The sequence below is a fragment of the Littorina saxatilis genome, linkage group LG2 (genome assembly GCF_037325665.1).
Source record: "Littorina saxatilis isolate snail1 linkage group LG2, US_GU_Lsax_2.0, whole genome shotgun sequence".
NCBI lineage: Eukaryota > Metazoa > Mollusca > Gastropoda > Littorinimorpha > Littorinidae > Littorina > Littorina saxatilis.
Window position 1 is genome coordinate 92,212,402 of NC_090246.1, and position 25,377 is coordinate 92,237,778.

Consider the following 25,377-nt stretch of genomic DNA (forward strand, 5'->3'; position numbering starts at 1 on the left):
CATGGCGTTTCCCTTCAAGAAGCGAATTATTTTTGTCCTTTTTCGTTGTTGAAATAAATGCATAATATCCTGCAAGCCAGAATATTCGGCAAGCACACACACACACACACAATCACGCACCGGCGCACGCGCACACATTCGTACACACGGACAGACACAGAGACACAGACACACACTGAGACAGACACACACACACACACACACACACACACACATACACACACGCACACACATACACACACTCACACACACACACATATACACACACACACACACACACACACACACACACACACACACACACACACACTCAACAATACAAACCCGAGCAAATAAACAGACGCAGGATGTGTTCTATCCAGTAGTTCAAAGCCAAATGTTACTCACTTGCAAATGATTCTGAGATTGAAGAGAGAACCGTACAAATCCCACCGGTGCACAAGCCAAATTTACAGTATTTGAAATGTCACGCTTATTAGAATGTGTAGATCACAGAAAGACTGATGTCCTTTTATTCTTTTTCCCCTGCACGGAAACAGTTACGCATTAGTTTCCCTGTTACATTACGATTTCTGGCTTCATGGCCTGTGTTTACTAAAGCCTTAAGCACCCACGCGCACATATGGACGCTGACAAGCACGCATTGATAGACATAAACACGTGCACACACACAATCGCACGCACGCGCACACACACACACACACACACACAAACACACACACACACACACACACACACACACACGCACTAACACACTAACATACACACACTAACACACACAAACACACCCTATCACACACAAACACTGATACTTTACGCACCCAATAGTAGAACTATGCGTAAAGGCCCCTCACACTATAAAGTCCGACCATACACGAACGTTTCACTTGCCGGAAAATCCATTTTTATCACTGCAATAAGCATCTTGAACACGCGGCCAGTACTTGACACGGAACGATTCAAGGGGGGCAATCTCAAGTCATCTGAAAGAGGGAAATCCAAACGCAATCCGCCTTGTTCGATTTTATGGGCTTGGACGATAGAGAAAAATAAGAAAAGCAAAAGCTGGAGTCCAATCTGGACGAAACTGCTATCAAGAACGCAGAATGGATTTTTTCTGAGTTTTTTTTTTTTAGCCGTAAGCGCCATTTCTCATTTCGAATTTCTCATAACTGCTGTTCACCGCAGTGAAACCAACAAAGGGGCCTCACTCTGGAAGAGTTTCCTGCTCCGATAAACATGGCGCTTACGGCTAAAAAAAACTCAGAAAAAATCAATTCTGCGTTCTTGATAGCAGTTTTGTCCAGACTGGACTCCAGCTTTTGCTTTTCTTATTTTTCTCTATCGTCCAAGCCCATAAAATCGAACAAGGCGGATTGCGTTTGGATTTCCCTCTTTCAGATGACTTGAGATTGCCCCCCTTGAATCGTTCCGTGTCAAGGCCAGTTGTACTGGCCGCGTGTTCAAGATGTGCAATAAGAGACACGTTTACATTTCCTTGCGTCTGTCGCTAACACAGAAATGCACCGCTAATGTGCCGGAGGGCATCTTCACGAATTTTGTTTTATGGCTATCAAAAAACAGAATGCACCTTTTATTATACGTAAAGGCACCTTTAACTCGATACGCATGCTCTTCAAACCTAGAGGCCACTAATGAATGAGATAGCAAGGGTGAAAAATAGACAAAATTAACGACTCGTGCAGAGGGATCTGGGAGTGCTTCTCTTGTTGAACGTGAAGTTTCTCTTACAATTGTTATATTTGGTTCATTTCGACTAAACTTGTTAGAAATGTAGTGTGTGTGTTTGTGTGTGTGTGTGGTGGGGGGTATGAGTGTGTGTGTGTGTGGGGGGTGAGTATGTGTGTGTATGTGTGTGTGTGTGTGCGTGCGTGTGTGTGTGTGTGTGCGTGCGTGTGTGTGTGTGTGTGTGTATGCATGTTGGTGTTTGTTGTGTGTGTATGTGCTTGTGCGCGAGCGCGCGTGTGTGTGTGCGCGTGTGTGTGTGTGTGTGTGTGTGTGTGTGTGTGTGTGTGTGTGTGTGTGTGTGTGTATTTGTGTGTGTTCGGAGTATTGAATTGCATTACAGATGGGAAGCTTAAAACATGAAGTTACTATTAATTGTTATTTAAAATTGTGCGTGAAAGTGATCTGCAAAGTAAGTCCTGTTTGCATGCTTCACGGTCTGGTTTCGGCTAGCCAGACCTTACTAGTGTCGGTTATGACTGATTCAGAGTTGACAAATTGACTGTTTTGATATCGCTTGAGGAGACTTGTTTTATTTTTAGTCCGGCTTAAGCTGGCAGCTTCGTTCGCTGCTTTTTGTCGGTGTTCGTCCGTACTCTTTATTTGTTGGTTGGTTGGGTTGTTGGTTCGTTCGTTCATTACTTTCTCTGTCACACACACACACACACACACACACACACACACACACACACACACACACACACACACACACACACACACACACACACTCACACACAGTTGGCACATACATTTCACGAGTTTATTTGTATGCACTATAAAAATGTTATATCAAAGTATACAGTTCTTAACCAGATTTCAACGCTCTGAAAGATTACGTTGTTTATGTATTTAGTATCGGATAATACTGCAAGTGTTACATACCACTGTGTGGTACATGGGTACACGTGTCAATATACTGTATAAGAATTTTGAAAACTCAAAAAAATATTCATTTGCTATATACAGAATTGTAAAAACTAACTGTTAACAAGATAAAGCTTTTTATTTTAAATCCAAATGCAAGCAACAGAAATTGCACTCTCGGGTTGTCCCAAATGCACAAGAACGAGTTTTCAGAAGAAAATGGAGTAACGGGTCTGGCCAGTTTTGAACACATTTTTGGGCTGAACTTTGTTGACGGTACATCGAAATTACAACAACCCCCCCCCCCCCCCCCCCCCTCCCCCCCCCCTCCCATCCCCCTTCGAGCACCATTTTTTAAGACCATAAAAACATCTGAGTAAAATCCCAGGACCTTGTATCAAAGTGCCGGCCAATCGAAGTATCCCTCTTCTCAGCTTTATTGTAGTAATACTACATGCAGTGAGGCTAAGGAGTGGGATTCTTCGTCCGACAGGTAATCTGATACAAAATCCTCAGAATAAAACCGGTCTTAACAACAAGTCTTAAAATGGAGTTGAATTAACACATGATTTATTATGAACATGCAGATATTCTGAAAAACGCAAGGTCTTGAAAAGTTTTCAAAAGGCAGACGCGGGGTTGGGGTGGAGGGTCCCGACTATATCGAGGGCCCCAAAGGGTTTTAAATCGTCATCGCAATTGGCGTTTTTTGACCTTTCTGTGACCGTGATTGCCGAAATTTCCATATCTGTGATCGTGATAGGACTTTGCCCGTGATCCGTGATGACAAAAAAAAATCAAGTCTCGTGATCGTGATCGTCATTTGTTTTCGTGATCGTGATGGGCATTATTGCAAAGCATTTTATTTTCAACGTACATTTTTCACAGCTGTATCACTCTATGATCCTCTATTCGTCAAGGTGTTTGTGATCGTGAAAACAAAAATCAAGGTAACTGTGATCGTGAAAGCTAAAATTTCTCTTCCCGTGATCGTGATGATACCCCCCCCTTTGGGGCCCTCTATATCATGTAAATCTTAACACATCCCCTTGTCTTCCCAAAACATCGCCAATCTAAGCTTCAGCTGTCAAGATTTCACTTTTACCGCACTAGCTGTATTTGGATCATTCCGAATCCCCTCCAACAGAACGTGTCAAACTCACCCCTTCCATAAGCGAACTGTCTTGGGGCGGTATTCAAAAGTACTGGGAAATGTGAATTGGTGATAGCGGCTATCACCGTTTTAGCTAAAGGGCTCTAAATCCGACTACCACAACTACGGCGATATTACCGTTCTGTACAAATCCCGATCAGGGGAGCGTGCGAGAAAAGCCCTGTCGCCAGCACTGTCTACATGTATTACCAAACCGACCTGTACTCCCACAGCTACAGTGGCATTACAGTTCTCTACAAATCCTGTTCTGGGGAGCGTTCTATGAAAGTTCTGTATCAATCCCGTTCAGGGGAGCGCGCGAGAAAAACCCTGTCTCCAGCACTGCCTACATGTATTACTACACCGTCCTGTACTCCAACGGCCACAGCGACATTACAGTTCTGTACAAATCCCGATCGGAAGAGCGTGTGAGACAAATTCTGTTGCCAGCACTGTCTATCCCCAAACTGTCCTGTACTGCCACAGCTACGGCAATATTAAAGTTCGGTATCAATCCCGTTCTGGGGAGCGTGCGAGAAAAACGCTGTCGCCAGCACTGTCTATTATATCCCCAACCCGTCCTGTACTGCCACAGCTACGGCAATATTAAAGTTCGGTATCAATTCCGTTCTGGGGAGCGTGCGAGAAAAACCCTGTCGCCAGCACTGTCTGTTATATCCCCAAACCGTCCTGTACTGCCACAGCTACACCAATATTAAAATTCGGTATCAATCCCGTTCTGGGGAGCGTGCGAGAAAAACCCTGTCGCCAGCACTGTCTGTTATATCCCCAAACCGTCCTGTACTGCCACAGCTACGGCAATATTAAAGTTCGGTATCAATCCCGTTCTGGGGAGCGTGCGAGAAAAACGCTGTCGCCAGCACTGTCTGTTATATCGCCAAACTGTCCTGTACTCCCACAGCTACAGCGATATAACAGTTCTCTACAAATCCCGTTCTGGGGAGCGTAACAACCCTGTCGCCATCACTGTCCATTACGAAATCGCCCTGTACTGCCACGGCTACGGCGATATTACAGTTCTGTACAAATCCCGTTCAAGGGAGCGTTCTAGAACAACCCTGTTGCCATCACAGTCCATTACGAAATCGCCCTTTACTGCCACGGCTACAGCGACATTACCGTTCTTCACAAATCCCCTGGTGGAGAGCGTGCGAGGCGCACCCTGTCACCAACTCCGTCAGCAACCGCACCGTCCTCGGTCCACCCATCTTTGGCCGGCGCCTCCGTCGGCTTACCCGTCATGGGTTCCATCTCTTTCGCCTCCCGGAAGTCAATGGTGCGCAGACGTAAGCAGTGCATGACGTCAAAGCGGGCCGGCAGCCAGCCGCGGGTAAAGACGAGCTGAGTGAGGAGGGAGACGACGATGATGACGACGACGCTGCACAGCATGATGAAAGTCCTGAAGGGAAAGAACTGGCCGTACACGGGGTCGTACAGGGGAAACTCGATCGCCGCTGGCAGTTTCAGCAGAGGCTCGCCGGCCAAGATGCGAAGCAGGAAGCTGAGAAAGAAGCCCGACAGACAACCGTAAGAGTTTGAGCGACGGAACCAGAGGACGAGGGTCAGCTGCGGGAAGAGCACGACGTACATGAGGTCCGAGCACAGGACGAACAGGCCGTAGATGGACTCGGCTGTCACTGCGATGACCGTGGCCAGGCAGCCGCACACCACGATGGACACCCTCAGCACCCACACCAGCTCCGTGCCTGAAGCCTGCAAGGGTAGAGAGACAGAACTGTGTGACTTGAGCATTATCCACACTTTGCTAGTTGTCCTCTGTATCCACACCAGCTCCGTGCCTGAAGCCTGCAAGGGTAGAGAGACAGAACTGTGTGACTTGAGCATTATCCACACTTTGCTAGTTGTCCTCTGTATCCACACCAGCTCCGTGCCTGAAGCCTGCAAGGGTAGAGAGACAGAGCTGTGTTACTTGAACATTATCCACACTTTGCTAGTTGTCCTCTGTATCCACACCAGCTCCGTGCCTGAAGCCTGCAAGGGTAGAGAGACAGAGCTGTGTTACTTGAACATTATCCACACTTTGCTAGTTGTCCTCTGTATCCACACCAGCTCCGAGTCTGAAGCCTGCAAGAATAGAGAGACAGAACTGTGTTACTTGAATATTATCCACACTTTGATGACCCCCTCTGCATCCACACCAGTTCTGTGTCTGCAGCCTGCAACGGTAGAGAGAGAGAGATGGACCTGTTTTACTTGAGCAGTATCCACACTTTGCTAGGTGTCCTCAGCATTTACACCAGCTCCGTGCCTGAAGCCTCTAAGGATAGAGAGACAGAACTGTGTTATTTGAAATCCACCCACACATTGACGACCCCTCCTTGTGTCTTATGATGTCAAAACTAAATCTCACGTTGACTCTTGTGACAATGCTAGCAAGTGTCGTCCTAGACTGGAATTCCAAACGATATCATTCGGTTTTCAACTTGTGTCTTGATGATGTCAAAACGAAGTCTTAACAAAATACCCGTGTGACTTGGAATAATAGGCCGTGAAAAGTAGGATATGCGCCGAAATGGCTGCGATCTGCAGGCCGATGTGAATGCGTGATGTATTGTGTAAACAAATTCCATCTCACACGGCATAAATAAATCCCTGCGCCTTGAATATGTGCGCGATATAAATTGCATAAAAAAATATAAAAAAATAAAAAATAAAAAATAAAAAAATCCCTGCGCTTAGAACTGTACCCACGGAATACGCGCGATATAAGCCTCATATTGATTGATTGATGATGCACTACATGATTTCCGGCTCTTACCTTGGGTCTGATGATGTCGCAGTAGATGTTCTTGGAGAAGACGGAAGCAGATGACAGGATGACAGAGTCTGCAGACGACATGACAGCAGCGGCCACAGTCCCGATGGCAATGATGGACACGGGCATGGGCACCAGGTACTGCATCACTAGGGGCATGGTGGCGCTGCGCTCTGAGGCAGGCAGCTGGCTTTGCCCGTTGGGTGTTGGGTAGTCTGTCTTGTTCCAGTCTGCAATAGAGAGGATGAAATTTAAGCCCGGGACAAACCTTTCCTCGTGTCAGTGAAGTCAAGTCAAATGGAGAAGTCGAAACACAAGTCAACACATTTACTTGTTACCTTTAGCTGGTTACGTGCAACCTCAACCTCGCCACAACAACACCCACCCCACCCCTCATCCTCCACTCAAGCCACTCTACCCCGGTCAAGCCTCGTTGCTGTGCTTTAGGCAGTTTGCTTCGAGACTGAAACTGAATTAAAGTACATGTCCAAACGGTACTGAAGCCAGTAAAGTCCCTTTTAAAAGAGAGATGTAAGCAATGAATAAATACTTGCGCATTTTGATTGTCTACTTTCAGTACATTACAAGCATTTCAAAATACATCACTCGTGTAATATGGACACCAGAGGATGTGACATGGATTGAATTACTAAGATTTTTCTTTTTAAAGACAAACATGTATGCTATGGTTTTGCTGAATGTCTGTAGTATTATTTAACTAGAGTATTAATGACAACAGTAAAGAGAATACATTCGAGTTACCATTTAAACTACATTATAATAATAATAACTAGCAGTTAAGCCCGGCTTCGCCCGGGAGTAAGCGGAGCCCTGTAGCAATTTAAGACGCTCGCTATCCCATTATCATTAGCTTTACCTCCTTTGTTTGGATACAAAAAAAGAGTTATCTCCCTTACCTTCTAGAAATTTCCGGAACTGTCCAGTTAATTTTTCATTCTTCATTTCTTCCCCTCATAGGAGCAATAGCGAGTCTCTAATATCACTGGCATGATGTGCTTGCTACAGGTGAACAGTAGGCACTGAACTGGTCTTGCACCATATAGGCTGTATTCAATAAATGGGAGGTCCATAATCTGAGAAAGGAAACAATGAATCAAGAAACTAAAACCCAGGTGCACATCTGCGGCACCTAGGGAGTGTACGTGCACACTATCTTGTTCCTGCCTCTTGCCATCTCAGAGGTATGGCGACCACAGACAAAAAAGAGTTATCTCCCTTACCTTCTAGAAATTTCCGGAACTGTCCAGTTAATTTTTCATTCTTCATTTCTTCCCCTCATAGGAGCAATAGCAAGTCTCTAATATCACTTGCATGATGTGCTTGCTACAGGTGAACAGTTATCTCCCTTACCTTCTAGAAATTTCCGGAACTGTCCAGTTAATTTTTCGTTCTTTATTTCTTCCCCTCATAGGAGCAATAGCGAGTCTCTAATATCACTGGCATGATGTGCTTGCTACAGGTGAACAGTAGGCACTGAACTGGTCTTGCACCATATAGGCTGTATTCAATAAATGGGAGGTCCATAATCTGAGAAAGGAAACAATGAATCAAGAAACTAAAAGCCAGGTGCACATCTGCGGCACCTAGGGAATGAACGTGCACACTATCTTGTTCCTGCCTCTTGCCATCTCAGAGGTATGGCGACCACAGACAGACACACAGACACACAGACACACAGACAGACACTCTCTTTTATTATATGTATAGATAATGCAAACTTTTATAGCGCTATTCTAGAAAATTGTCTACTCTTAGCGCTTTACAATACATACATCGACCAAGCATACTATACACGCACAGGCAAAGAAACCGACCAAACATAACCAACAAACTATACATGCACAGGCAAAGAAAACGACCAAATCATTTAAAGGATTCAGAGCTGTGAACCGTTTTCTGACAGGATAAAGAATGCATGTCACAAACTGGTACACAGCTCTGGAGAATATAACCCAAGAAGAAGAAGAAGAAAACAACAACAACAACAACAACAACAACAACAACAACAACAACGACGACGACGACAACGACAACAACGACAACAACAACAGGATTAAGAACAAAATCAACAAGAAGCAAGACAAGAGCGAAGAGAAGCAGCAGAAATACCACAACGTTCAGACCTGCAGAGGATGCGATGACGCCCACCATCATTGGCGGGATGGACAGGACGAAGGACGCCACAGCACACATGACGGACGCGGTACGCGCGGTCCTCCAGTCTTTGCAGGCCAGCACTCGCTGGTAGTACACCTGCGGGGCGGTCAGTAAATGGTCAAAGGTGCCGTGCTTCCCCGCGAACGTGGCTATGTTTATCACAGTGGAACCCCCCTTTTAAGACCCCCTAATTTAAGACGTCCACCCGGGGATATAGCTCAGTTGGTAGCGCGCTGGATTTGTATTCAGTTGGCCGCTGTCAGCGTGAGTTCGATCCCAGGTTCGGCGGAAATTTATTTCAGAGTCAACTTTGTGTGCAGACTCTCTTCGGTGTCCGAACTCCCCCCCCGTGTACACTACATTGGGTGTGCACGTTAAAGATCCCACGATTGACAAAAGGGTCTTTCCTGGCAAAATTGCTTTGGCGCAGTTAATAATTGTCTACCTATACCCGTGTGACTTGGAATAATAGGCCATGAAAGGTAAATATGCGCCGAAATGGCTGCAATTACTGGCCGTATAAAATTTCATATCACACGGCATCACTGCTGAGCGCCTAGAACTGTACCCACGGAATATGCGCGATATAAGCCTCATTGATTGATTGACTGATTGATTGAAAGACTTTGCTTTCGGAGACTTTTTGTTCATAACCTCTGTACAAATGTACCGCCATTTTAAAACTCCCTCCTTTTTCAGACCTTGTTTTCTAAGACTTTTTGTTCATAACCTCTGTACAAAATGTACCTCCATTTTAAGACTCCGTCCTTTTTACATTTAGTCACGTTTTGACTAAATGTTTTAACGTAGAGGGGGAATCGAGACGAGGGTCGTGGTGTATGTATGTGTGTGTGTGTCTGTCTGTGCGCGTGTGTGTGTAGAGCGATTCAGACTAAACTACTGGACCGATCTTTATGAAATTTGACATGAGAGTTCCTGGGAATGAAATTTTTTCATTTTTTTGATAAATGTCTTTGATGACGTCATATCCGGCTTTTTGTAAAAGTTGAGGCGGCACCGTCACACCCTCATTTTTCAATCAAATTGATTGAAATTTTGGCCAAGCAATCTTTGACAAAGGCCGGACTTTGGTATTGCATTTCAGCTTGGTGGCTTAAAAATTAATTTATGACTTTGGTCATTAAAAATCTGAAAAATGAAAAAAAAATATTTGTTTTATAAAACGATCCAAATTTACGTTCAAGTTATTCTTCATCATTTTCTGATTCCAAAAACATATAAATATGTTATATTTGGATTAAAAACAAGCTCTGAAAATTAAAAATATAAAAATTATGATCAAAATTAAACTTTCGAAATCAATATAAAAACACTTTCATCTTATTCCTTGTCGGTTCCTGATTCCAAAAACATATAGATATGATATGTTTGGATTAAAAACACGCTCAGAAAGTTAAAACTAAGAGAGGTAAAGAAAAGCGTGCTATCCTTCTCAGCGCAACTACAGTACCACCCCGCTCTTCTTGTCAATGTCACTGCCTTTGCCACGAGCGGTGGACTGACGATGCTACGAGTATACGGTCTTGCTGAAAAATTGCAGTGCGTTCAGTTTCATTCTGTGAGTTCGACAGCTTGACTAAATGTTGGATTTTCGCCTTACGCCACTTGTTTAGACTTGATTTTCTCAGATTTTTTTGTTGAGGTCTTAAAAATAGGGGGTTTCTACTGTGTCACAGATCTGTCCCGGCTTTCAACAAGAGCATCCTCCTAGTTGGACGCTACCGGCACGGTTGGTCTAGTGGTAAGGCGTCCGCCCCGTGATCGGGAGGTCGTGGGTTCGAACCCCGGCCGGGTCATACCTAAGACTTTAAAATTGGCAATCTAGTGGCTGCTCCGCCTGGCGTCGGGCATTATGGGGTTAGTGCTAGGACTGGTTGGTCCGGTGTCAGAATAATGTGACTGGGTGAGACATGAAGCCTGTGCTGCGACTTCTGTCTTGTGTGTGGCGCACGTTAAATGTCAAAGCAGCACCGCCCTGATATGGCCCTTCGTGGTCGGCTGGGCGTTAAACAAACAAACAAACAAACAAACAAAAAAGTTGGACGCTACCAAGAATCAATTGTGTGGCTGTGTTCTGTGCAGAGTGGGAATTTGTGTTGAGTAGGGGAAGGGCGCCTAATATAGACCAGCTCCTAATATGGACCACCTCCGGTTCTGACAAACTAACGGTTACTAGGGCGCTCAATTGTATTCAGTACCCCACATTTACACGTATAAACGTGTGTTTCAGTGTTTCAACTGAAGGGTGCTCTTATCTCGTGTAAGTGTGTGGACCCATCTGTCGTGGTGAACATGAATGCTTTCGCGAGAAGGAATGTACCTGTACATCTTCATGTCCACGGGTCTTTATGACCCAAAATGCTTTAAAAAAAAAATGTATCTTCAATGTATCTAAAGAAAGAAAAGCGTGCGATGATTCACTCCAATAATATTCTGCACTGGGCACAACTGAACGAGAGAAATGCCTTTGCTCTCTACATTGTGGTTGATAAAACTGCAATTAGACTTCACTTACTCAGGTAAGTTCGTCATAATTTTTCAACAGTGTCTTAAATCTGTATTCGTCATGTTCACTTTTCCTGTGTCTTACACTGCGTGAAAGCCATGAAAATTACGAAACCTGCCAAGGGAGGCCACCCATGGTGAGAAGGAAGCAGACGTCAAGCCAGAGCCCCACGTGACCAGGCTGAATGGATCCCAGCCACGTGCCAGACACACGGCTCAGGTCCACTGCCTCGTGGTGAAGAGCAAATGGAAACATCAGGTACTGAAAGCACAAAGAACGCCAGTCAGAAATCCAAACCTGGTCAACTTTTAGGTAGGCGTACTTAATGTATTGCAACAAACCCATGTTATTATCCCCAATTTATAATTCGTAGGTGTTATTCCGAAAGTTTTAACAATTATCTTAAAAAAATAAAATAAAAAATAAAAAGGGAGGAAATAAAGCTTCGAAATGATTAGGGTTTTTATGAACGGAAAGGGTTAGTTCCCATGGAACTTTGACTGGGGTGACAAGGCATAAAGCGATAAGGACGAACGAACCTGTGACGACTATTAAATACGGGACCCACCTTCTGTCAAAAGTATGTGCTTGTGACACAAAAAGCTTGACATTAATTTCCTTTTCTTCTTCTATTTCTTTATCTCAGTCTTCTGCTTCTTCTTCTTCGTGATTTTTTTTCTTGAGGTGGTAGGGTGGGGGGTCTTCAGATCGGATTTATTCAATCAATGTCTTACAGCAAAATAATGTCATTTCCAAAGCACACACAAATCGTGGATGGCCTCAGCATAAAATCTAAAGTCATGAATGTTTCTAAGCCCAATGAGGATGAAGAAGAACTGTATGATGTCGGTGTAGGCCACGGAGTAGAGGCCACCCAGGAATGTGTAACAGTGTTGATTTTTCTTCGTTTTTTAGAATGACATTTCGTTATGGGTATGGATGTGTCTGCATAGTTTGTATCGCATGATGTTGTTGTTGTTGTTTTTTTGTTTTTTGGTTTTTATAAAGCGGAATATTCAGTAACAGCTCTATTTTGAGATGTTTCGATGTAAATTATTTTAGGTATTATTATCATTGGTTCAAAATGTAATTGAAAAATTAACGTTACGACAGGTAGAATTCGGAAAGAGTGAGCAAAAGAACATTGCGAGTGGATGGATGAATGTTACTTGATTGAACGCCCACAATGATGTGCTTGGCAACAACAAAAAACGATGACATTAACCTATCGAGTCACCAGCCTAAGGCTAGCAGTGTTTCCTGTCGACTCACCAGCCCGATGAGGATGAAGAAGAACTGAATGATGTCGGTGTAGGCCACGGAGTAGAGGCCACCCAGGAATGTATAGAAGATGGCCACGGCCGCTGAGATGATGATAGCCAGCTCAGCGTTGACGTCAAGAATCACCGCCACTGTGTTGCCTGGCAACAGAACAGGACCGTGGAACCCCTTTTTAAGACCCCCGATTTAACACCCCCTCCCCCCCCCCCCACCCCCGCCCCCCCCCCCCCCCCCCCCCCCCTCTTTAAGATCCTGCTTTTTCAGACTTTCTGTTCTGTGCCATCTGTACATTACACCCTTTTTAAGACTCATCCCTTTTCAAGGTATACATTTATTTTTTCAGATTTTGGAAGGGTAAAAAGGAGGCTACCACTCTAGTAAAAGTGTGTTTTCTGATTTATTGGAAGTGAATGTTCGGATTTACACAAAACAAGAACTATGATCACTCTGAGAGAATGTTATGCTCACGAAATATAGCATTAGCTGGCCGGGTACCGTTAAAAAAACCACTATTAGCGGTTTTCCTCATAGCTCGACACAAGTTTATTATTGCATTTGTCGACACAAAAACACACATACAAAGCATGTTTATCATCCCAAACAGACCCTGTTTGCGCATTTTAATGAGGTAACATATTTAGGTTCCTGTGTGAATGACAAATGCGGTCACATGGGGTTCCGAAAGATGAAGCAAACCGCGCCCTTTGTAGATTAAATTAACCTTGCTGACTCCACGGGTCAACCGGCAACTAGCTAAACAAAATAACCTGGCTGACATAGTCCTATTTAATTAGTTTAATTACTTCCAGGGCTTTTCCCATCGTTGCGGGGATGTATAAATTAAGCTTCCTGCAAAGTTTTAGGTTTGAAGTCCTTACCAATTACGAGAAATAATTAATTCTTTATTGCATTGTTTAGCAACAGTTCTCCAGGACTTGGGCTATTTTTAGACCGTTGACGTCACTTCCTGACGTTTCGTAAACCAAAGATGGTTTTGAAACCGTTCTGTTTACATTCGACACTATCAACACCACTTTGCAATACTGAAATAATTTTTTCTGTGTTCGAAAGCTACAGCCAATCGTTATTATATCCCCTTAGGTACAGTTTTATTACATTATTGGCACATGTAAACAATATGAAATAATTAATGAACGCTACGAATATGGCAGCTTTTAAGTTATCTCGACATCTGTTAGCTGTTACGGCTGTTCTAGCTCAAGGGCGACAACCTTTTAATATATCTGCTTTACAAGCCTATATACGGATTGTGTCCCTTTTACTGTTGTCGGCCCATGACTCTTGGCCCATTAATTTTGTCCCAGCGCAGACTTGGACTTCAAATTTACTGGCATCGCTGAGGTCTTTTGCCCTCCGTTAGCGTCCGTACTCCGTCAGTCAATGATCTTTGGTGGCAGCTGGTCTAAGTAGCCTAAGTACGCGTTGCTTTTCCAATCCCCCATCACCTTGACAATTTCCCCCGGCACACCACAACTCAACAGCGTAATCTGTAGCGACCTTTCCGAACTACATCCCGTTTTCTAATCAAACTTAATGTAACCGAAGTACGGCAACAATCACCTTTGGAGGCAAAGCCATTCAAACAGAATTGAGATTTTATTGCTGATTTCTTAGCCCTTGGGTACGGTTCGGCTCCGATCGAAGAGCATACTAGGAGACAGAAGCAGCCAGACCCCATGATCATAAACAGCGGAACCATACTCTACCTCACACGCACACTGACACACGCACGCACCCACGCATGGCTCCTAACATGGACCAAATGTCAATGTTTATGTTTTTAACCGATCACTGACGTACAAGAAACGTCGAGCTACAATAAATGGCCCACGCTCTCTCCATCAAGGCCACAGAGATATATATAGAACTAGATGAATACCTGCTTCGCCAGGTACGGCTTCGCCGGGAAGAAGTAGAGCCGAATACCCGGCTTCGCCGGGGACCCGGCTTTGCCGGGTGTACGACGGCTTCGCCGGCGCACCGTACGAAGGAAGGGAGATAAACGCGCAAAACACTGGAGAAGATAAGGAAGAGTTACTGGGAATAGATGTACAGAAAAACCAAAATCGGTTCAGCGCTGCGCGCTGAGAGCACGCACGTGTTCAACATTTTCCACGATTGTGTCCGGGGTCTACCTGAATATGCCCACCAAATTTGAAGCAGATCCATCGAGAACTTTGGCCGTGAATCGTGAACACACAGACAGACAGACAGACACACAAAAGCCGTATATAGATATAGATGTTCTATATCTCTGTGGTCAAGACCGGCAGACAACTCTGCAGAGAGTCTGCTGTGAAGGGCGACACAGTAGTCTCCCTGTCACATAAGTAAACTTGACTCGTATATAATTATGCATACCTAGTGCAGAGAGGACGGAGGCAGCCCAGAAGAGGTCGCTCATTAACTGCGGGATGAACAGCAAGGCCCCCACTTTACGTCCGTACTTGAGTTGGAAGGGATCGAACATCGTCACGTAGCCTCCCTTCCGCATTTTGGGCGCGTACACAAGTCCGGCTGCAACACAGCAACAGATTGGACGGTGTCGAGATTAAAGAACAAGTGTGTGCCCTCCTTCAGAGCAGTTTCAAGTCTTTCATATAGCGTGAACACAATAGTGTAATACATAATACGAAGTCACATGATCATAATAACAATTACAATAACAACACTTCATTGTCTATTAAAATATAACATTACAATTGAAAATGTTCTTTGATACACCCAGCCTGCCTGTAAACGATTATAACGAACATTAAAGATGCAGTGAATATAATGAAGATGCAGTGAACTGGATGACTGAGAACAAGCTGAAGCTGAACAGTGAGAAGACGGAGGCCCTTCTCGTTGGAACACGACAGAAGATTGCTACCCTCACTGTGACCGACCTCCAGCTGGATGACGCGACTGTTCCTTTCTCCCCTGCTGTCAAGAGCCTTGGCGTCTTTCTCGACTCCACTCTCTCCATGCAGACACACATCTCCTTCATCATCAAGACCTGCTTTTTCCACCTACGACGCATCGCCTCCATCCGTCGCTACCTCACCCACGACGCCTGTGTGAAGCTGGTTGTCTCCCTCATCTTCAGTCGTCTGGACTACTGCAACTCCCTTCTGGCTGGCCTCCCCGCCTCATCCATTCATGGCCTACAACGAGTCCAGAACGCCGCTGCCAGGCTGACGTTGAGGAAGACGAAGCGAGACCACATCACCCCCCTACTTCGCTCCTTGCACTGGCTCCCTGTCAACACCCGAATCTCCTACAAACTGTCCACTCTGGTCTACAAGTGTCTCAACGACTCTGCTCCCGAGTACCTTCAATCCTCCCTGGACCTGTACACCCAGCCCACCGACCGTCCCCTTCGTTCTGCTGCTGACCCTCTCCGCCTCCACATCCCTCGCTCGAAACTCGCATCTGCTGGTCAGCGTGCATTTCCCTCCGCGGGCCCCTCCGTCTGGAACTCCCTGCCGCTTGAGCTTCGCCAGAGCCCCTCTCTTGACGCGTTCAAGAGTAGGTTGAAGACTCAGTTCTTCCCGTAGCTGGCTGCGACTTTCATGCTCGACGTGATGTGTTGTGCCCCAAAAGACATTCTTGTGCTGTGCTCTGTGAGAGGTGTTTTCTTTGTGCTTAACATTATTTTGTTTGGACCTAGCTATTGATGTGTACATTGTTGTTAAACAGTTGTTTGTTGTATGTTTATCAGGGTTTGCTAGTGTGTGATAGGGTTCGTGTCCGTCTGTAGATGTTAGTTTCTTTGTTAGTCCTGTGTTGACAACTCTTCGACAAGCGCTTAGAACTGTACCCACGGAATACGCGCTATATAAGCTTCATATTGATTGATTGATTGATTGAATTCTCTGGTAGAGGACAAGGTGTCGTCATCGTCATGTCAGTATCTATACACACACACATACATACACACACATGTATACAAACACATACACACACACACACACACACACACACACACACATGTGAACAAACATACACACACACATACACACACACACACACACACACACGCACACACACCCGGCACACACTTATACATACACACACACACACACACACACACGCACACATGCACACTCACTCACAAACACACTCAAATAAACACACACCACACACACACACACGCACACACACATGCACACTCACTCACAAACACACTCAAATAAACACACACACACACACACACACACACACACACACACACACACACACACACACACACACGCACGCACACACACACTTCACCAGAAAGACCATGTCGCAACCTACCTATCGCCAGCGAAAAGCAGTAGAAGATTGGGGCCTGTGTCCACAGCAGACCATCGAACGCTATAGATTCTGCTGTGCCATTGATGTACCCTCCTCCTATGTTGGTTGCTGCCCAAACAAACAAACACAAATTATTCTAGGCGTCCGGAGACGCCTAGTAATTGGGATCAAGTAAGCGCTTGCCAATGGACAGGATAACTCTGCGGTTGCCTATGGGACACTGCCACATATACGTCTTGAGTTACTGCCCTTACTTTTTTTTTGTTTTTTTTTTTGGACAAAATTGTTCAACAAAAACATCGTAGGTCGAAGTGTGCAGGGTCAACCGCAACAAACTCTAACCATTCATACTTTGAAGTATTTGAGTGACTTATATACCGACATTTTTACTTCTTAGTTTTAGCACAGGTGTAGGAAAAAATCATGAACCAAAATGTTATTTATTTTTTAATTTAACATTTGTTTTACAAATGTGACCATGGTCTTTCAAACATACAGTAACATTAAACATTGTTATGTTAAAAAAAGAAAAAAAGAAAAAAAGCTTTTGTGCACAAATCAGAAAATACATTGTACATTTTACCTACAGGCCAAACAGTGTCCGTGGCGGCAAAGGACCTATATTTTTAGATCAGTCACTGTGGCATTTTGTCAAGAACAGGCGCTTGCATTTGGATGTGTCCACTGATAGTAGGTTTGGTTGTGATCAATCAGAATGATGAGGAATAAAAAATGTATGACAGTTTGTTATAATGACATGTAATTCACATATGCTGAAATGTAATATTATACATGATATAATATTATTATGGCTGTTGCCATGACCATGAACCCCAAGAAAGGTTTAATGTTATGTAAAATCAAAATACCAAAATCAAGCACCTATTTATCTGGTCTACGGCGTGTGTGTTCTGCTCTCTCTTGGCACACAGCCACAGGTCAAAGCAGAGGTTAACTTGAGTGCGTGTGTACCTAGCGGGTGATTTCTATTAGGGCCTTTTTCAGCAGACCGCGCGCTGAGTTATTTCGAGTTACTCCCCTTGGGTACGGGCAAACTCGCTGTCGAAGCCACGCTGCAAACTGAGGAGTAGATTGTGTGTGTGTGTGTGTGTGTGTGTGTGTGTGTGTGTGTGTGTGTGTGTGTGTGTGTGTGTGTGAAGTAAAGGGGATGGTTTGCGTCCTGATATTAATCAAGAATAAATTTTTGGGGGAACAAAAATGTGATGTATAGCTCCCAACAGTAACAACAACAGCAACAACATTATGAAACAAAAGCAAGACGAAAACGCAGTGAAACACATCAAAACCAACAGCTAACTTCGAGTTTAAGTCACTGCAATAACTTGTCATAATTCCAGACGTTATCTGGTGTTTTGCTCACTGCGACAACTTGTTTAACACGATGTGAATAGCCCTCCGTAATCCCAGCGAAAACGTCCAAAACGCAGACACCAAAACTCGATGTTTTACCGTGTTATGCATAATACTAACATCTCAGGAATTTTATTGCGTTACGGCAGTTTTTCTAATGTGACATGAATCGCATTGGTATAATGCCACACAATTCAGTTGATTAACGTGATGTTTGATGTTATATGCCAAGTTAAAGTGCCAAAACGAGACTTTTCGCCCTGTGGCAGAAGTGGAAAAGTTTTTCGTCTACACCGCGGAGGTAAAACCGACACAGAGGCAGACAACCTACCTGCACACTTCCTGTATAAACTGTGGATAATCGTCAGCGAAGGTGGGGGACATTCTGCTGGAATTTTGCCAGTGTCCGGGGGTGGTGGGGGGGGGGGGGTTAAGTACTTACATTTCACAACTTAGGCATGTTATTGTTATTGTTAGTATTGTTACTCCTCACTGAAACCAAGTAAAGCAGGCTGTTCACCCTCAATAATGCTTTTACTGTATTAGTACTGTCACAGTATGTTTGCATGCAAATATTAGTAAGCTTCCATGAAATATTGAATATATATATAATTTATATCCATTTCACAGCACTAGGATGGGATGTCTGGCACTTTGAATCACTAACAGAAGCACTGCCTCTTCCATACCCATCTCCTTTTTGAAAAGAGTATACCTATGGACCAGTGAATGGTTACATTTTAATGATCATATATGGGTTGCTCTGATTTTATTCAGGATCAGGTACGTTTGTTTACATGGTTTCGTCACCCAACTTACAAAATTTGTCCCACAAAATGTTAGGTTTTTTTTCTCCACTTTTTTTCCTTCAGTTGCCATGTCTAAAATGTACACATTACGTAAAATACTCCATGTCAAAATCCAAATGTTTAAGGCAATGTGACAATTATTTTAAAATATCATTACACTATTCCTATAGCTTTGCCCAAATATAATGCAAGTAGGGGAGGTAATTGTTGATCCATATATTCATCTTAACTTTTTACGCATATGGACGTAACTCCTTAACTTGCATTATTTTTGTGCAAGAGGATGCATCTCAAGATAGTTGATATTTTCTTATTCCCAAAAATAACAACAATTCTGTCCAAGCAGATTTGTTTTTAATTTTTATTTACAGAGGACCATTGTCGAATGTATATGGTTACTGTTGAATGAACATTTGAAATTGATTGGCTGATTACTGGGTTTTTTTATTTTTATTTTTTTTTTTTACTACAGTATGAAGTTATTATATCTATTTTCTTTCATCGCAAATAAACATCTTCCTTTCTGCATACGTTTCACACCTCATTCACGTATACAACTAAATTCCATACCAAATCATCTTGCATTTTGTTCACCTCTTTCTACATTTCTCTAAACATTTTTATTTCAGTAGTCAAACACCTTTTCTTCCTATGTGGATGTTCTGTGATCAATGGATGGCGCAGACTAACATGAACATGTGCTAGAAAAATAATGTAAAATGTTTAAATGTAATCTAATGTCAGTTGTGGGCAAACACTTAACCAAAGTTAAAACGTGACCTCAAAAATGGGGTAATATGCAAAAACTTAAAAAATATATCAATATGTCATGTCATGTTAAAGCTGTCTGCAAGCAGATTTCTACACCTTCTCGTGTCATGGCCTATCCGATTCCTTATATCTCAAAGTGTCTTCCACTTAAAGGCAGAGTAAGCCTCCCGTAAACCATCACAGATACGGTCAGGCTTTTACACACAGTACAAACACCATTTCATTTAAACACTCACCAATTGAGAACATCCTAGGTGCCCTCCGTAAAGAGCGAACAATTTTCAAAGAATTTATTTTTGCGTGGTTTATCTTACCCCTGAGCCATCGTGAACCCGTGTGATCCAGTTTTCCCTTTTCACAATGCAGTCGTCAAAGTTAGTCATTTGAATGCGACTCGACGTGAGCTTATCTACAATAGCACGTTTTGTTATGCACGAAACAACGGCTGTGGTTCACAAGAACTCTAGCGATGGCTTTTGACTGTTGAGAGGAACGGCGATTTGCACTGATAAACCGGCCGTCGTCTGCTACGACCCTTGCGTGACCCTGCTTCCGGGCTTTTCTTTTTTTAAACTTTCACAACTTCGAATTGTTCTGATCTTGTCTTGATGAAAAACGAATTCTTTTATGATTAAAGAATGTTTGTGTAACAAGCTGTCAATTTATTATTTAGATTTTAAAAGTTAGGTCTAGCGCAAAAACGAGGCGCCGTTGTTGTTAACGGAACAAGTCTACGAAAATAAATTCTTTGAAAATGTCTCACGCTCGACAGAAAGCAGCCAGGATGTTCCCGTTCGGTGAGCGTTCAAATGGAAGTATGCTTGTACTGTATTTAGACGCTCGGGGAGCTCTGTGATGGTTTACGGGAGGCTTACTGTGCCTTTAAGTTTAAGGCCTAAGTACTTAAGCATTTAGGGTCGAAACTACTTCCGCTATATTCGAAAGGGTGTGCTTGCCAGCTTCTTTAACAAAAATATTCATTTTGTCAAAATAACATGGACGCCTGTTCATTTTGAATGAACATTTTTCTTGTAGTTCTGGTGTGTTGTGCGCGCGTCCACACACATGCATACATACACGCACATATACGCGCATACACGCACACACACACACACACACACACGCACACACACACACACACACACACACACACACACACACACACACACACACACACACACACACACGTACGCACGCAAAATAATGCAAATTTGCTCTAATTAGGTCTTACAATCAACTGAGAAAAAAATAACAACCAAGCGCAAGATGAAACTTCTTCGCGAGAAAACAAGCGAGTTATCCGCGTAAAACAAACAGTGGTTTATATCAGGGGCCCTTCCCCTCCTTCACAGTAAATCAGTATTTCTAATACAGTAAACCCCCATTTTAAGACCTCCAAAAAAACTGAGAAAATCAGGTCTTAATATCGGGGTACATTTACAGATGTTATGAACAGGAAATCTGACAAATCAAGGTCTTAACAAGTCGCGTAAGGCGAAATTACTACATAATTTATAGTCAAGCTGTCGAACTCACGGAATGAAACTGAACGCACTGTATTTTTTTCACCAAGACAGTACAGCTTCGTCAATCCCCGCGAGAAGGAAATCGCTCACCTCCCACGTGAAAAACGCAGTGATATTGACACGCCAGAATAGCGCGGTAGCGTATTGTGCTATGCAGGAAAGCGCGCTTTTCTGTATTCGTGTTAACTTTCTGAGCTTCTTTTGAAAACAACCTATCATATCTATATATTTTTGGAATCAGGAAACGATAAAGAATAAGATGAAATCATTTTTGGATCGATTTCTTAAATTTTAATCGTACGACTAATTAATCTATTTTGGTTAATTGTGATCACATTTTAAGAGTAAACATGACATAATTGTGACCCTCCACCACGGAATGAGTCGCATGTCACCTTTGCATGATTTTTATATTTTTACATTTTCCTAAAGAGTTTTTTATGCTCTATGCAGTGGTAAACCCCGTTTTAGAAAAGAGCGACAATTGTTTGAGTTATAAGCCTGTGACTAAGGTGACCCTCACACTGTTACCAGACACTCCCCGGACTTATATTAAGCCTAGCGCAGAACCGCGTGAGGTGACATGCGACTCATTTCGTGGTGGAGGGTCACTATATGTATATATTTTTAGATTCAGAATGTGATGAAGAATACGATGCAATCATATTTAAATCTGTTTGCGAAAAATCGATTTTAATGACAACTTTAATGAGCAAACTCAATATTTAATGTGTAAGCCTCCAACCTGAAATGCAATACCAAAGTCCGGGCTTCGTCGAAGATGACTTGACCAAAATTTCAACCAATTTGGTTTGAAAAATGAGAGCGTGACAATGCCGCCCCAACATTCACAAAAAGCCGGATATGACGTCATCAAAGACATTTATCAAAAAAGTGAGAAAAAACGTCTGGAGATACTATACTCAGGATCTCTCATGTCAAGTTGCATGAAGATCGGTCCAGTAGTTTTCTCTGAATCGCTCTACACACACAGACACACACACACACACATACAGACACAGACACACACAGACACACACGCACACACACACACACACACACACACACACACACACACACACACACACACACACACACACACACATACACCACGACCCTCGTCTTGATTCCCCCCTCTACGTTAAAACATTTAGTCAAAACTTTAACAAATGTAACAAGTCGCGTAAGGCGAAAATACAACATTTAGTCAAGCTGTCGAACTCACAGAATGAAACTGAACGAAATGCATTTTTTCAGCAAGACCATAATTATACTCGTAGCATCGTCAGTCCACCGCTCGTGGCAAAGGCAGTGAAATTGACAAGAAGAGCGGGGTAGTAGTTGCGCTGAGAAGGATAGCACGCTTTTCTGTACCTCTCTTCGTTTTGACTTTCTGAGCGTGTTTTTAATCTAAACATATCATATCTATATGTTTTTGGAATCAGGAACCGACAAGAAATAAGATGAAAGTGTTTTTAAATTGATTTCGAAAGTTTAATTTTGATCATAATTTTTATATTTTTAATTTTCAGAGCTTGTTTTTAATCCAAATATAACATATTTATATGTTTTTGGAATCAGAAAATGATGAAGAATAAAATGAACGTAGTTTTGGATCGTTTTATAAAAAAAATATTTTCTTTACAATTTTCAGATTTTTAATGACCAAAGTCAGCAATTACTTTTTAAGCCACCAAGCTGAAATACAATACCGAAATCCGGCCTTCGTCGAAGATTGCTTGGCCAAAATTTCAATCAATTTGATTGAAAAATGAGGGTGTGACAGTGCTGCCTCAACTTTTACAAAAATCCGGATATGACGTCATCAAAGGTATTTATCGAAAAAAAGAAAAAAAGATCCGGGGATATCATTCTCAGGAACTGTCATGTAAAATTTCATAAAGATCGGTCTAGTAGTTTGGTCTGAATCGCTCTACACACACACACACGCACAGACACACAGACACAGACACACACACACACACACACACACACACACACACACACACACATACACCACGTCCCTCGTCTCGATTCCCCCTCTATGTTAAAACATTTAGTCAAAACTTGACAAAATGTAAAAAGGAGAAAGTCTGAAATGAGGGGGGGGGGGTCTTAAAAGGGGGTTCCACTGTAACATTACTCACCAGTGAGAGTGAAGAAAGAGACCAGGAGACCCATGTCACGGTTGGCGAGGATGATTTCATCTCTGCTCTTGCTCCGCGCAGTCTTCCTCCCGGCGACGATGCCGACGATGAGGATGAGGACGTAGAAGACAATGACAGAGATCAAACCAGGCACGTTCAGGGCCATGGCCGCCCGCTTGGGGTACGAGGAGATTTGGCTACTTTCTTGGACGTTAGCAGTACGCTGTTGACCACTGTCTAAATGAGAGAAAAAAGGTCGGCTTAAGCATCTTCTTCTTCTTCTTCTGCGTTCGGCAGACTGCACGATTTAGAGTCTCTCTCCGAGGGAAGCCGCAAAGCTGGCCGTGCGGCGGAGTTCATATGCTGTTCCCCAGAGTTTTGTCAGTAGCTTTTGGTGGGCCCCTTTGAGGCTGAGGGCCCGGCACTGTTTTCCCCCGGCCACGGTCCAGGAGAACACCACCACAACGTTCAAGAGTTATCTGTCGTGCAGTCAGCAGGGGTGCGTGAACTACCGCTTTTGGTTAGACCACGCCACTACGGCCGCTGTCCTACGCCTTCTGGAGTCTGTTGTCCAGGTGACGGCTGCAGCTTGCCGGGTTTGTCCAGTTTTCCTTCTCCGCGAGAGTTCCTGGATGGCCGTCGCACCTTTTGCATCCGTACCGACGCCCCGAGCTGTCCAGGCAGCTTGTGAATCCGCCTTCGGTGTCGGGTGATGGGTATATCTACCCTGTCGGCACGTCCGCCGGGCGAAACCCCTGGGAAGCCTGGATGTGACATTTTCAGGGGTGCTATTTGACCCATAGCTGGGCCTGTCAAGGCTGGCGAGCACCACGTGCCCGGGTTTTGGAATGAGAGATTTCCTTCTCCTAGGCAGATTCACAACCAGGGTTGTAGGTTCAGCCCGCCTGCCCAGGTATACCGCCGGGTACTCGGTCGCACCCGTAGCAAACTTTGTGAGAACAGGGACTCCGTGAGAAAGCGTTGCTATGGACACAGTTATGTAAGAGAGGCCATTGCAGTAACTTCCTGTCTGGTCAGACAGTGGTCACGCAGCGATCATTAGACATTACATCTGGAAAGGAGAGGTGATCGAATTGCACTGGTCACTTTCCTTGAGTAAGCCGGACGTTGAGCACCAGACCTTACCATCCCCGGCTTAAGCATCAACTCCTAGGATTTTACACGTTTCTTAAAATATAAAAATGAAAAATATAAATCTCGTATATCATTATTAGGTAAAGGGACATCTCTCACACAGTAAATGTTACAGTAAATTCTCAAAACCAGGAAATTTGCGAAATCCCTAAAAATGTCAGTAAATTTGTAAATTTCCTGTTTCACTCAGAGATTTCACAAATTTCCTTCAAATTCTAGGAAATTTGCAAATTTCCTGATTTCAAGGGGCAGAAAATTTGCAAATTTACTGAAACACATTTAAAAGGAAACAAGTGCTTTGTTGGTTGCTTGTGAACCATTAATTTTAATGATTCTGGTTGGCTCACGTAAGTGTAGCCTATGCGATGGTAAACTTTGTCTGTCTGTGCGTTCGTGCGTCTGTCTGTATGGATGTGGTAAAAACTTTAACATTTGACTAAACACCGAAATATTCATTTCTTCATATGCAAGTTAGACACTTATATTTCTCTCTCTTTTTTTTTCTCTCTCTCTCTCTCTCTCTCTCTCTCTCTCTCTCTCTCTCTCTCTCTCTCTCTCTCTCTCTCTCTCTCTCTCTCTCTCTCTCTCTTATACTGTCATGTTTCATAAAATCTAAACGAGTACATTAAAAGGTACATTATGACACTCATATCTCTCTCTTATTCTGTCATGTTTCATAGAATTGTTAAAAGATGTTCCAGATGTCAGGAAACACCTTTCAAAGGGCTTAGATGAGTAGATTGTACTGGT

At 43.5% G+C, this 25,377-nt stretch overlaps 1 protein-coding gene across 1 annotated transcript in view; it reads right to left on the reverse strand.

Annotated features, from left to right (window-relative positions):
* Positions 1-2,952: 2,952 nt before the first annotated feature.
* LOC138960154 (high-affinity choline transporter 1-like) overlaps positions 2,953-25,377 on the reverse strand; it is a 31,492-nt gene continuing 9,067 nt past the window's right edge. The window contains exons 2-9 of the mRNA XM_070331910.1: positions 23,473-23,709; positions 16,849-16,956; positions 14,929-15,084; positions 12,538-12,686; positions 11,380-11,526; positions 8,705-8,834; positions 6,564-6,790; positions 2,953-5,497 (exon numbers count right to left, since the gene is read on the reverse strand). Of these exons, the coding sequence (XP_070188011.1) occupies positions 4,910-5,497; positions 6,564-6,790; positions 8,705-8,834; positions 11,380-11,526; positions 12,538-12,686; positions 14,929-15,084; positions 16,849-16,956; positions 23,473-23,638 (1,671 nt within the window). The 5' untranslated portion in view covers positions 23,639-23,709 and the 3' untranslated portion in view covers positions 2,953-4,909. The remainder of the gene's footprint in view (positions 5,498-6,563; positions 6,791-8,704; positions 8,835-11,379; positions 11,527-12,537; positions 12,687-14,928; positions 15,085-16,848; positions 16,957-23,472; positions 23,710-25,377) is intronic.